Source organism: Malaclemys terrapin, chromosome 25, assembly GCF_027887155.1.
Source record: "Malaclemys terrapin pileata isolate rMalTer1 chromosome 25, rMalTer1.hap1, whole genome shotgun sequence".
NCBI classification, from domain to species: domain Eukaryota; kingdom Metazoa; phylum Chordata; order Testudines; family Emydidae; genus Malaclemys; species Malaclemys terrapin.
The window spans coordinates 5,441,632-5,454,585 of record NC_071529.1 but is presented as its reverse complement, the minus strand read 5'-3'; the positions used below and the strand labels follow the sequence as shown (position 1 = coordinate 5,454,585).

The 12,954-nt window shown below is 47.8% G+C and overlaps 1 protein-coding gene across 1 annotated transcript in view; it reads left to right on the top strand.

Moving 5' to 3' along the window:
• LOC128829279 (acid-sensing ion channel 2-like) overlaps window positions 1–12,954 on the top strand; it is a 357,293-nt gene that overhangs the window by 236,118 nt on the left and 108,221 nt on the right. The window contains exon 3 of the mRNA XM_054014616.1: window positions 10,816–10,943. Coding sequence (XP_053870591.1) covers window positions 10,816–10,943 — 128 coding nt within the window. The remainder of the gene's footprint in view (window positions 1–10,815; window positions 10,944–12,954) is intronic.

Sequence of the window (12,954 nt, the reverse complement as noted above, 5' to 3'; positions counted from 1 at the left end):
AACTACGCTCAGGTTCTGAGTCTTACATGCCCTCCAGAAAAAAAAAAAAAATCTTGTGTGGCTACCAAAGGTTTCTTCACAGAGTTTCCCCTGCATCCTTGGTACCTCAGTGTGGATAGTCCGATTCTATGGATTCTTAGCAGATTGAATTCTAGTTCCCTTTCTTTTTTTCCCTTTTATATGCGGCATGTATTTTTGATGGTTTCACACATAGAGATCTCCAGACTGGTACTAGTAAACATTTCATAGGGAGAATAATTATTTAGAACTGGTCCAAAAATATCCAAAGTTTTTTGCGTGGAAAATGGCTAGTTCGTAGGAAGTGAAATGTCAGTGGGAAATGTTCTTTTTTTTGTGTGTGTGTGTGTTACATTTTTCATTTTGTCATTGAAGACAAAGCAACAAACATTTGCCAGTTCTGGGCAACTGAAAACCAAACCATCTTTAAAGTTTTTTTTACAAACTTTTTCACATGGTGGAAAATACATTTTCCAGCCAGTTCTAGAGTTAATGCATATTACACGTGAGGAATTTCTATTTGAAGTTACAAGTCCTACAATTTACAAGCTTGTTATAGCTCCCTGTAAATTGTGTGTTTGTGCTGCGCTTGCTACAGTTTGTTTCTAGATGCATAATGCAATATATCATATATGTGCACGCACCTGTCAGAAATGTTCGTGGATAAGTCCGAGAAGAACAACCCAACTGTTTAAGAAGCTCAAGGTATTGATGAATGAGGAAGGTTAAAAAATGAAATATTTTTGGTCCAAAAATGTTCTAACAAAACAGTTCCCATTTTCCAATAAAACTATACTAAATACATGCCGTCTTCTATCTCTTGCAAGGTAATTACCCAGGGAAGTACATGGTAACTACTTACAACTGTGGAGGATAACCAGGCAGGGATAAGTAGTTGCTTAGGGTAGTATAAGGGAGTGTAATTAGAAATAAGAGGATGGCATTAAATCAGAGGAAACATAGGTTAATAACATGTTACCATACTGGGCCAGACCAATGGTCTATTAGCCCAGTTTCCTGTCTCCAACTCTCAGAGCTTCAGGGGAGTGCACAGAACAGGGAAAAAGGGAGGAAGGCGAACCCGGGGAACTACAGACTGGTCAGCCTCGCCTCAGTCCCTGGAAAAATCATGGAGCAGGTCCTCAAGGAAACCATTTTAAACCACTTGGAGGAGAGGAAAGTGATCAGGAACAGTCAGCATGGATTCACCAAGGGCAAGTCATGCCTGACCACCCTGATTGCCTTCTATGATGAGATAACTGGCTCTGTGGATATGGGGAAAGCAGTGGATGTGACATATCTTGACATTAGCAAAGCTTTTGATACGGTCTCCCACAGTATTCTTGCGAGCAAGTTAAAGAAGTATGAGCTGGATGAATCGACTATAAGGTGGATAGAAAGCTGGCTAGATTGTCGGGCTCAATGGGTAGTGATCAATGACTTGATGTATAATTGGCAGCCACTATCAAGTGCAGTGCCCCAGGGGTCGGTCCTGGGGCTGATTTTGTTCAACATCTTCATTAATGATCTGGATGATGGGATGGATTGCACCCTCAGCAAGTTTGCAGATGACACTAAACTGGGAGGAGTGGTAGATACGCTGGAGGGTAGGGATCGGATACAGAGAGCCCTAGACAAATTAGAAGATTGGGCCAAAAGAAACCTGATGAGGTTCAACAAGGACAAATGCAGAGTCCTGCACTTAGGATGGAAGAATCCCATGCACTGTTACAGGCTGGGGCCTTGTAGGCTGGTTGGCCGGGGCTCGTCCCCCTCCAGGGCGGCAGCGAGCCAGACCGCCTTGCTACTTTGGTCAGGGGTGTCGGGGAATGAGCTCGGCTGTGTGGTAAACAGTCAGTAGCTCAGGCCCTCAGGCGGGGGCTGAGCAAAGAGTTCAACAGTAGCAAGCCCCAGCCCTAGATCAGTAAGCCCAGTTCCATCAGCCTCTCCTTATAAGTCATGTGCCCCATGATTTTACTACATCCTCCCACCTCTTCCTATCCCTGTTCTGACCCTGCCTGCAGGCTCCCATCACAGCGGCTGCAGCCTGGTGAGTCTACCTCTGGAGGGGATTTAGTGAAAAAGCCTCCAGCCTGCCAGACCTGTTAGCACAACATTGAAACTGTTAAAGAGCCATTCAAGTGATAATGAAGCCATTTAACAGGCATTTGCTGTCAGTTTCTGAATTTACTGACAAAAACAGTTGTGCATGACTGTCATATTTACTCCGAACATGTCTACAGGACCTTGGTTTAAAATTTGCTTTAAAATATTTCATGAGTGTGTTGATGAAGATTATAAAATCACATCTCTAAAAAAATCCTTGCATAGATTTTTAAATGCATAATCTGAGTACTCGTCTTTAGCCTTAAATGCTTGGATTTTCAGACATATAGTTTTTTAAATAAATCCTTCAAAAGACCCCCCTTATCTAAAATACACATGGGAGCCCGGACTTCCATGGGGCATAGGGGCACCAGTTTAATAATACTGCATAGGGCCCCATAAATCCTAAGGGCGGCCCTGTTTGTAGTTCCCCAGATTCTCTTTCTTCCCTTTTTTAAAGATGGGCACTACATTAGCCTTTTTCCAATCATCCGGGACCTCCCCCGATCACCATGAGTTCTCAAAGATAATGGCCAATGGCTCTGCAATCACATCCGCCAACTCCCTCAGCACCCTCAGATGCAGCGCATCCGGCCCCATGGACTTGTGCTCGTCCAGCTTTTCTAAATAGTCCTTAACCTGTTCTTTCACCACTGAGGGCTGCTCACCTCCTCCCCATACTGTGCTGCCCAGTGCAGCAGGCTGGGATCTGACCTTGTTTCTAAAGACAAGGCAAAAAAAGCATTGAGTACTTCAGCTTTTTCCACATCATCTCTCACTAGGTTGCCTGCCTCATTCAGTAAGGGGCCCACACTTTCCCTGACCTTCTTCTTGTTACTAACATACCTGTAGAAACCCTTCTTGTTACCCTTCACATCCCTTGCTAGCTGCAACTCCAATTGTGCTTTGGCCTTCCTGATTACACCCCTGCATGCTTGAGCAATATTTTTATACTCCTCTCTAGTTATCTGTCCAAGTTCCCACTTCTTGTAAGCTTCCTTTTTGTATTTAAGCTCACCGAAGATTTCTCTGTTAAGCTAAGCTGATCGCCTGCCATATATGTCTTGCATCTGAAGAAGTGAGGTTTTTACCCACAAAAGCTTATGCTCCCAATACTTCTGTTAGTCTTAAAGGTGCCACAGGACCCTCTGTTGCTTTTTACAGATTCAGACTAACACGGCTACCCCTCTGATACCTGCCATATTTGCTATTCTTTCTGCAAATTGTAATGGTTTGTTCCTTCGCCCTAAATAAGGCTTCTTTAAAATACAGCCAACTGTCCTGGACTCCTTTCCCCCTCATATTAGCCTCTCAGGGGATCCTGCCCATCAGTTCCCTGAGGGAATCAAAGTCTGATTTTCTGAAGTCCAGGGTCCATATTCTGCTGCTCTCCTTTCTTCCTTTGGTCAGTATCCTGAACTCGACCATTTCATGGTCACTGCTGCCCAGGTTGCCACCCACTTCTACTTCCCCTCCCAATTCTTCCCTGTTTGTGAGCAGCAGGTCAAGGGGAACACGGCCCCTAGTTGGTTCCTCCAGCACTTGCACCAGGAAGTTGTCCTCAACACTCTCCAAAAACTTCCCAGATTGTCTGTGCACTGCTGTATTGCTCTCCCAGCAGATGTCACAGTGGTTGAAGTCCCCCTTGAGAACCAGGGTCTGTGATCTGGAAACTTCTGTTAGTTGTCTGAAGAAACACTTGTCTACATCATCCTCCTGGTCTGGTGGTCTATAGCAGACGCCCACCATGACCAGGGCCAGCTCTAGGCACCAGCAAACCAAGCACGTGCTTGGGGCGGCACATTTTCAGGAGCGGCATTCCAGCCATCTTTTTTTTGCTTCGGGTGGCAAAAGCCTAAAGCCGGCCCTGGCAGCAGCAGCGTGTCATGCATGGGGGGCGCCCTGGGGCTGCTGCGGTTTGCACCATGGGGGAGCAGTGCCTGCACCTTGTGGCTGGGCCGTGCAAGCTCCGAGCGGGGGACACTCGGGCTGGGGGCCGCCCCGCGGGGCACATGGAGCCACCTGCAGGTGCTGCAGGATGGCTGTCCCCCAGCGCCGCAGCCGGGGCTGGGCAAAGCAGCCCGAGTCACCCAGGGGCTGTGGCAGGGCGGCCAGAAGCAGCAGCAGCAGCGGGACCATAGAGGGTGGGGCGCTGCCGTGCGGGGCCCACATCCCGCTCTCCGGGGCTCTGCTCCCTCTGGGGCTACCCTGCCCCGGCTCCTCCGCACCCTGCAGGGGAGATCCCCTGGCTCTGCCCTCCCGGGTCCCAGCCAATCCTGGAGGCGGGAGCCATGGCTGGAGGGACCCTGGTCTGAGGCACGGCCCGGGAGCCCCGCTGCTTACCCCGACCCTGCCAGCACCGGACCGGCTGGAGGCGAGGGGGGAGCGGGCGGAGTCAGCACTGGTGTGGGGGAGCCCAGGGCTGGGGCGGCAGGGAGTGTGGGTGGGGGAGGGCACTGCTGGGGGGGGTGAGAGCCCAGGGCTGGGGTGGGAGGCAGCCAACAATTTTTTTGCTTGGGGCGGCAAAAAACCTAGAGCCGGCCCTGGCCACATCACCCTTGTTGCTTTTGTCTCTAATCTTAACCCATAGACTCTCAACAGGCTTTTCTCCAGTTTCATACTGGATCTCTGAGCAGTCATACTGCTCTCTTACATACAGTGCCACTCCCCCACCTTTTCTCCCCCGCCTGTCCTTCCTGAACAGTTTATCCCATCCATGACAGTGCTCCAGTCATGTGAGTTACCCCACCAAGTCTCTGTTATTCCAGTCACATGATAGTTCCTTGACGGTGCCAGGACTTCCAGTTCTCCCTGCTTGTTTACCAGGCTTCTTGCATTCGTGTACAGGCACGTAAGATAACTAGCCGATTGCCCTGCTTTCTCAGTATGAATCAGGAGGCCTCCCCTGTTGCACCCTCCTCCTTGTGATTCCTCCCAGTATCCCACTTCCCCACTTACCTCAGGGCTTAGGTCTCCATCCCCCGGTAAATCTTGGCAGTATAATTGGTGCCCACGTGGAGAAGTATTCTTCTCTTCTGTTCTCTTCTCCTCTCTTCTGAGGCCCAGACAAGGGTGGAGAAGGTGCTAAGGGCTGCGGGGAAGTGGCCTGGGGAAATAGACTGCTGGGTTGGAGGGGACGCAGCATGTGGCTACCAGCTATAGGGTCTCTGGGCCGTGACCCGGAGTAGTGGGTGGGCCCGTGTTGGGACAGTGGATTGCCGGTCCCCCGGACGGGGGGAGAGAACCGAGTGCGGCACAGCCGGAGGGCTGTGTCTGGAAGAGAATGCTGTGGTCCTGGGAATGACACGGGTCCTGGAACAGAAGTGATGGCAGCGAGACGTCACCAGATGAAGGCACGCTGGCGAACAAAGCTAATTCCCAGGGCAGCCAGCAGGAGGCACCACAGCGATGAGTCCACACCATCACATCGCCGCTCGGTGATGATTCACTTGGTGATGACCTGTTCTGTTCATTCCCTCTGAAGCACCTGGCATTGGCCACTGTCGGAGGACAGGATACTGGGCTACATGGACCTTTGGTCTGACCCAGTATGACCGCTCTTATATCCAAATTAAAAAAGGAAACTTTTCAGGGGATTCCTTATCACCAGTGCTGTTCATGGTAGCGATGCTGCCGCTAACACGGATGCTCTGTGGGATAATTTGTGCTTATTATCAGCGAAGAGCAACAGCCAGTTAACCACTTGTAATACATGGATGATCTGAAACTGTATGGATGGTCACAAAAGGAGATGCAGAGACTGATAACATATGTAGAAAAGTTTGAAGATACAAAGTTTCAGGTTGGCTTGGCTCAATGTGGAGTGGCGTCTGTAAAGATGGGCAAGCTGGTACAATCAGACGACATACAAACTGATGAAGGTATTTGCCAAGATCTCTCTCAGCTTGGTCCCTACAAATACCTTGGAATCAGGGAACTGTCTGAGTTACTACAGAAGGAAGTAAAAGAAAAAAGCGAGGAAAGGATATTACAGATGACTAAGATCTACTCTAAGGACAAAACTCAAAGAATTTTATCTTAGTCTTTAATATGTGGATGATATCTGTAATACTGTACACTGCTGGAGTGATCAAGTGGCATGAAGAGGAGAATTAAAAAATGAATATCCAAACAAGAAAGCTCCTAGTGATTCATTATTATTATAGGCAAGCATCAATCCATTGGATCATGGTATATGCCCAAGAGGTCTAGTCAGGTGCCTGATGAATCCGATTATGGCTGACCAGCCCAATTCGAGAACAACGTAGCTTGTTACAAATTTTACAGATGCATGTGTTGTCTGAGATGGAGTCCAAAATTACTGCACACGGATTCCATCCTCTGCATCAAAGTCGCTTTCTGTTGAGCTGCACCCAGTGCCAGATATTCCCTCCAGATTGGACGGATTCAGAGAGTAATGCATACCAGTCAAGATGTGGACAGGACATACATCCGACGAGGTGAGGGAGGAAAAAGATCTGCTATTGGTGGAGGAAGCAATTGAGAATGAAGGATATATCATCAAAATACATGAAGAGTCGACCAGAATGAAAGATAATCTGGTTGCGATAACAAGAGATGGCTGAGTGTGCATCCTAGGCCAAGAAAGCATCAAAGAAAGGAGAAACCAAATCTACAAAGGAAGACAAAAGATTTACACAGAAATCAGTGCACGTGCAGTGGTGGAGAGAGAGACAGCCTATTAGTGATTGGAGTTGAACAAACTCCTGGCTTGTAGAAGGCCTCTCAAGAGAGACCGAGAGCCTTACTGTGAATGGCCAAGAGCAGTCGGTCCTTAAGGCTTAATTAAGTTTGCAACAGAACTGCTCCCCGAACTGCAGTGTTCCGAAAAGGAAAAACCAGTGGAGCATGTATTGAGCACCTGCAGGAGCCTGGCTGGGAGAGAATATAGGAACAGACACAATGAGGCTGCCAAGTGCCTGCATTGGAGCCTCAGTCCGGATTTAAACAAACCGGGCGATGTTACTACCACCAGATCAAAAGCGCACTAGAGAATGAAGAGGATAAGATTATATAGGATCTGGCAGTTGTCACAGACCTAACAGTTCAGGCTGGACATAGGTGCTGTAGGAAAAACAGGCAAACCAGACCATGTTAATTGATATTGCCATCCCAGCAGACAGAAATGCAAACAAGGAGGTGATGACATATGAAGAATTCTGCCATGAAGTGGACCAATTATGGAAAACTAGAAAAAGACAATCCAGTGATTATTGGAGCACCTTGTGAGACCCTCTAAGCAGCTTAGGAACACATTAGGAGTGTGAGACGTCATGATCAGCCACCTCCAACAGACAGTGCTCCTGGGCACCCTGAGAATTTTAAAGAAAGTCAAAGGAGAACAAGTGCATTTGAGCACTTAATATGCAGGAATTCTGCAGAGGGTTTAACAAAACTCCTGGCTACCCAAACCTATGGGTTCATAGACAGGATTTATTGGTGACCCATGGTGATACATTTTAGGCAGCAGCTTTTCCTTTTTTATGCTTAAAGTTCTTGTTTGTTAATTTTTTTTTAAAGATGTAATACTCTGGTAATAGTAATTATCAGGGGTCAGAACTTAGAGAACATCCAGCATCAGAGATCAGGAGATTCATTATGTGCAGGACCCAAGTGCGAAAAATGCTTCTTTGCAACGTCCTCCCAACAAACATGACCCCCAGGAGAGGAGGAAAGGGGACTGGGAAGAGAGAGATTCAGCTTCTGCTCTCATTTACATTGGGTGTTAAATTTACATGGAGCTACTCCAGATTTACTCTAGTAAAGATATTCCGGTTTAAACAAAGTATAATTAAAAATAATAGTGTTCTTCTTTCATTTTATTAATGACTAAGGGATGGAAGCCAAAAGTAGGTAGAGCGAGGGGGTGAGCAGCATCTTGCATGGATAATTTCTTGTGTTCGTTAGATATGTAGCTAGTTCTTCTTGGAGAGCTTGTCCATATATATATATATATATAATTGAGCACATGTGTGCTCAGTGCACTCGAGACAGAGGTTTTTCGTCAGCAATATCTGTTGGGACAGTGCCTTTGCCCTTATAGTCCTCATGCCTCCCTCCAAGAGCATGAAACAGGGGCTTGCCCCAACCTCTCTTCAGATATGTAGATGGCTCCCAGAGACTCTGCTGTTTGGTGCCTTATGCGCAGACTATTATGCGGGTGCATCTTGTTGCTTAGCCATGCTAAGCCTAGTTGGCAATTTTACTTTTCCTTCCACATCTCCCTCTATTCCCTTATTACGTCTGTTGCACTTTGCTGAGCTGTCGCCAATTTGTCCGTGCCTAGAACTGTGTTCCGGGCGCAGCACCACCAGTGCTGAATAGAGGACCTCTTGCATGACACAATGTGCCCAAAAATGCATCTCCACGCCACATTGCACTTGTATCTAATTCACTGTCCACTTATGCTGCCCCCTACCTCCCCAAATGTCTTTCGGCCATTGCTGCTTTCCAAACTGCGCCTTCTCACTCGCTAGCCAACATATTAACTTAAGTAGAGTGCAAAGGAGGAGAAAGTCCAAAGCGAAGGCAGGGGCAGACTTCTGACAAAAGGAAGGGGAGAAGGGGGGCAGGATTATAATTTGAGAATTCCTGCCTCATGTGGGTTTACATATCAACTTTAATGTTCCACTTAATATGTCTTTCCAGAGTTAATTGTGAAGAGAGGGACGGGGGTGGGGGCTTCTGAACATCTCATGGTAACCATAGGGGGAGGACGGGCCTCTTCAGAAAGCTCACATCACCATGACCTAGAAGCTGTCAGCCAAGTATGTGGGTTTATTGTGAATCTAGTGGAAAGGAACTTTCTGACATCACAAGCTTCAAATCCCCCATGACTGTTAAGTGTTGAAGTCCAATGGTTGACACGTGCAAAATCCCCAGTTGATAAGCACTGAAACCTTGGTTATTTGAGCCCCGGCGAGCTGAAATTCTTGGTTAGCTTGAAGGTCAGCTGTAATTCTACCAAGCTCCTGGGCTCTGTTTGCTGCTCCCCTGCACCTTTGTTGAGCGGACTGTGCCTTGGGGAAGCCAGCCAGTGCTCTCGGAAAGTTATCTTCATTATAGGGGAATTTGTGAACACAGCCTTCAGAGCATATTGGACTAGTTGCTCCCAGTTTCCCAAATGCCCAGTTAGTGTAAATCAATGGAATTTAGCTCCTAACTGCTTTAGGGTTTGTCTACACAGGGAGTTATTCCGGAATACAAGTGTTATTCCAAATTAGCTTAATCCACTTCCAAAGTGGATTAAGCTAATTCAGAATAAGGCACTGTTGTTCTGAAATAGTCTCCACGTGTGGAGTTAATCGAGAATAGTTAATCTGCCTTAAATTTACACCCTACTTTATTCTGGATTAATTTTCATGGGTAGACAAACCCTAACCTTTGCACTTTTACGTCACTGAGACACCTTTGAAAATTGTACCCGGGGTCTTTAATGACATGATCACATAGTATGTTTTCCACAGGCCCCCTGGCTTGTTCAGTTCACATGATGGACACACAAGGCGGAAGAATCAAAGTTGTCCAGACAGCTGTGTAAACCTGGCATTTCCTACATTTTCAAGTTCTTGACCTTGCAGCCCAAGGCTTTTTCCACACTTGTGGTGACCCCTGGGATACATGTAGCTATACGTGGCAGTGAAATGCTCTGGCAGGAGGAAGGCAACCGGGAAAAGCTCTGGCAGTGGGGTGCTGCTGGAGCCTTTCTTCTCTGCCTTCCTCCAGTCAGAGTCTTCCCCTACTGCTGGAGCAGTGGGGAGGCTGTGGGACACGACACTGCTGGAAAGAGCCGTGCAGATGGGGGAGGCACTGTTTGGGCGTGTTGAGAGCCATGTAGGGTATATACTCTAGGGTCCAGGCGTGGCTATACTCTACCCTCCAAAGCAATGCCTCACTGTCTACACTGCTATTTGTATTGTGCTAGCTGGGCTGGGCTCTACCCTGCCATAAGTGAAGACGTGCCATAAGTAATGTTCTTTTAACATATGTGGGTTCTTTGGGCGGGGGAAGTTTACGTAATGCGGGAAATATATTTCAAACCAGATTTCTGCCTGGTAGAAAATAGCTGTGGTCCCTTAGGTACCTCAGAAAGAGACAGAGGTTATCTGGTCAGTGGCCTGGCCTCTCCAGGAGACAGGGCAGCTTACCTGCAAAGGGCCCCCCTCCCATCCCTAGAACCCCTCTGGCACATTTAGGAGTTGTGGAACCTGCCATAACGCAGCTGCTACCCGAGGGGGAAGAAGCCCACAGAATGGGCCGCTCTGTGCTCCGGGTCTGGAGAGGCTATTGATGTTTCAATGGCCAGCAGCAGCGTCTGCAGATGTGAACCTGATTAACCCCCTGAAATGACAAATCCAGAGTCTGCTTGGTTCACCACAAAGGATGGTCCTGATTCTCTCCCATGTTGCCCGTCAAAGAGCCCTGCAGTGAAACGCCACTGAGCGGACAAGTAGCACACGGCAATTTCTCCCCTCCTCCCTGAACAGCACATTTCCCAGCATGATAAATTCATCCCGACCCCTTTTGGTTGTAACGATGTAGTAACGATTCCAAACATGATCTGACGCATGAGCTCCCTTTTAAATCTGCATGCGACCCTCAGAGCCACGGCGGGCAGTTAGCGAACATGTTCTTCCTCTGGTGACGTAGCATTCCTGCTTCTCTTTTTAGAGGAAACTACATTTGAAGCTGGAGTCAAAGTTCAGATCCACAGCCAGTCGGAGCCGCCCTTCGTCCAAGAACTTGGCTTCGGAGTGGCCCCTGGATTTCAGACCTTTGTCGCCACACAGGAGCAACGGGTGAGTCTGTAGTTTGACGTGTGGAGTGGGGGCTATCAAACAGTTTCCTGTGGTGGGTCACTTCTAAGGGGAGAGATGGAGAGACCCTTTCATGAAGCAACTCCCCTAATCCTGTTTTCCCTGCACTTCCAGGAGGGGTACAACCAACCCTAATGAGGCTGCTACTCTGAATAGGCAACTAAGTAGCCCAAGGTCTGTGGTCACCACTCTGTCAGGAGGCAAATGTCATACAAACTTGGGTGTGGCTGCTTGGTCATGTCTCCCACTCTGTGCAGGGAAATTTGCAACGTGTATTTCTCCCAGTTTTTCACTTCAGCAGCAAATCGGATCACTGTTGAATTTACCTAAAAAAACCCTGACAACAAAGAAATGCATGGAGCAAGCACAGATGGGGAGGGGGGGACTTGGTGGGAGGTATTTGTTTTCATTGGGGGTGGGGAGGAAGAGAAAGGTGCTGATCAGAAAAACCTCTGCCAACCCTGAAAGTGTCCAGTCTGGGCTCTGAGTAGATGTTGCCATTTCTGTTTGAAAACTGAGAGGTCCTTTATCTGTGGGACAAAACCAGCATGATGGACAGTGCTCGCTTGCAACGCGCAGCTTGAGAACCACTGAATTACAGATTTAAACCCTATCCCTTGAATACAAGCTTGCTGGCATTCTACCACGCTACGGGATCTCAGGCTACAAAAAGGAAATTTCAGCACTGGATTAGGAGAATTAGCAGAATTAGGAGTGAAGCCCGGTGCATTAATGTTGGCTTGTTTGTTGGCTTGGATGTTCACTGTAAAATGTAAAAAGAAGAACAGGAGTACTTGTGGCACCTTAGAGACTAACAAATTTATTAGAGCATAAGCTTATGCTCTAATAAATTTGTTAGTCTCTAAGGTGCCACAAGTACTCCTGTTCTTCTTTTTGCGGATACAGACTAACACGACTGTTACTCTGAAACCTGTAAAATGTAAAGTTTCAATGGGGCGAAGGGGCTGCCCCTAGCGCTGGGCAGACATAGGTTTGCTTCTGTCTGACGCGTGCCCACACCTTTGAAGTCAGCAGAACCAACCTGAAAATTGCATAGAAACAAATTTACTTCCAGAATGTTGGCATTCCTGCCTCCTGATCAGAACCGGGACGTGTTTGAAAATCAAGACTAGCATTAGCCAAAGCCTTTCCCCATCGCCAGTGATAACTAGCTTATTTTATCCAAACTGGTTTGTCCATCTGTAACTGTCACTGGGATGATCTTATTAATGATGTCCATATGAGACACACGGGTCCGATGGCCATTTACAGGAAAGTTGCTGTACACAGACCTAGCAGTGTAAAAGGGTGTTAACGTGAGTATAAATATACTGTATACCCACTCTAAAGCTTGCAGGGCAATGAGGCCTTAGTGTAGAAAAGAACCGGGCCCATTGGAGTTCCATACTGGTACTTACGGTAACGACCAATGACTAAAAATCTGTACACAGAAATTCTCATTTGCCCTGTCATCACCTCCCTCGGTAGCTGTGTTTTGTGCTCTCTGGGAGGATTATGCAAGACTGAAGACGGGGTGTGGAATCTGCCCTGCTGGTCTTACAAACACACAGCTCCCCCTTGTGACTGGGGAAAAGAACGTGCCAGACGGCTGGAGGGCTCTGCTCCCCTTCCATGTGGACAGCCGAGCCCAGAGGGTGAAATCTGGTAGCATTCCAGAGCAAAAGAGACCAGTGGGGAGTAATGGCCCAGAGGAAGTTCCCCGTGTGCATCCGAGATCTTTGCATGTATCCCCTGCCAGCTGTTCGCACACTACGCTGGAAGCGTGGGTGAACACTGGCCAAAGGCTAGAAGCTAGGCCTTGCTAGCGAGGTTGATTTGCTGCAGTTAAATCAGTCTGTGATCCTCCATGTGACTCATTGGAATAACGAATCCCTGACAGCACCCCCGCCCTCAGGTCTTGATGTGTGACAGTCGGAGAGGCTTTTATTCATTGCCTGTCATTCGAAACAAGCGTGTGCGAAATTCTAATCTG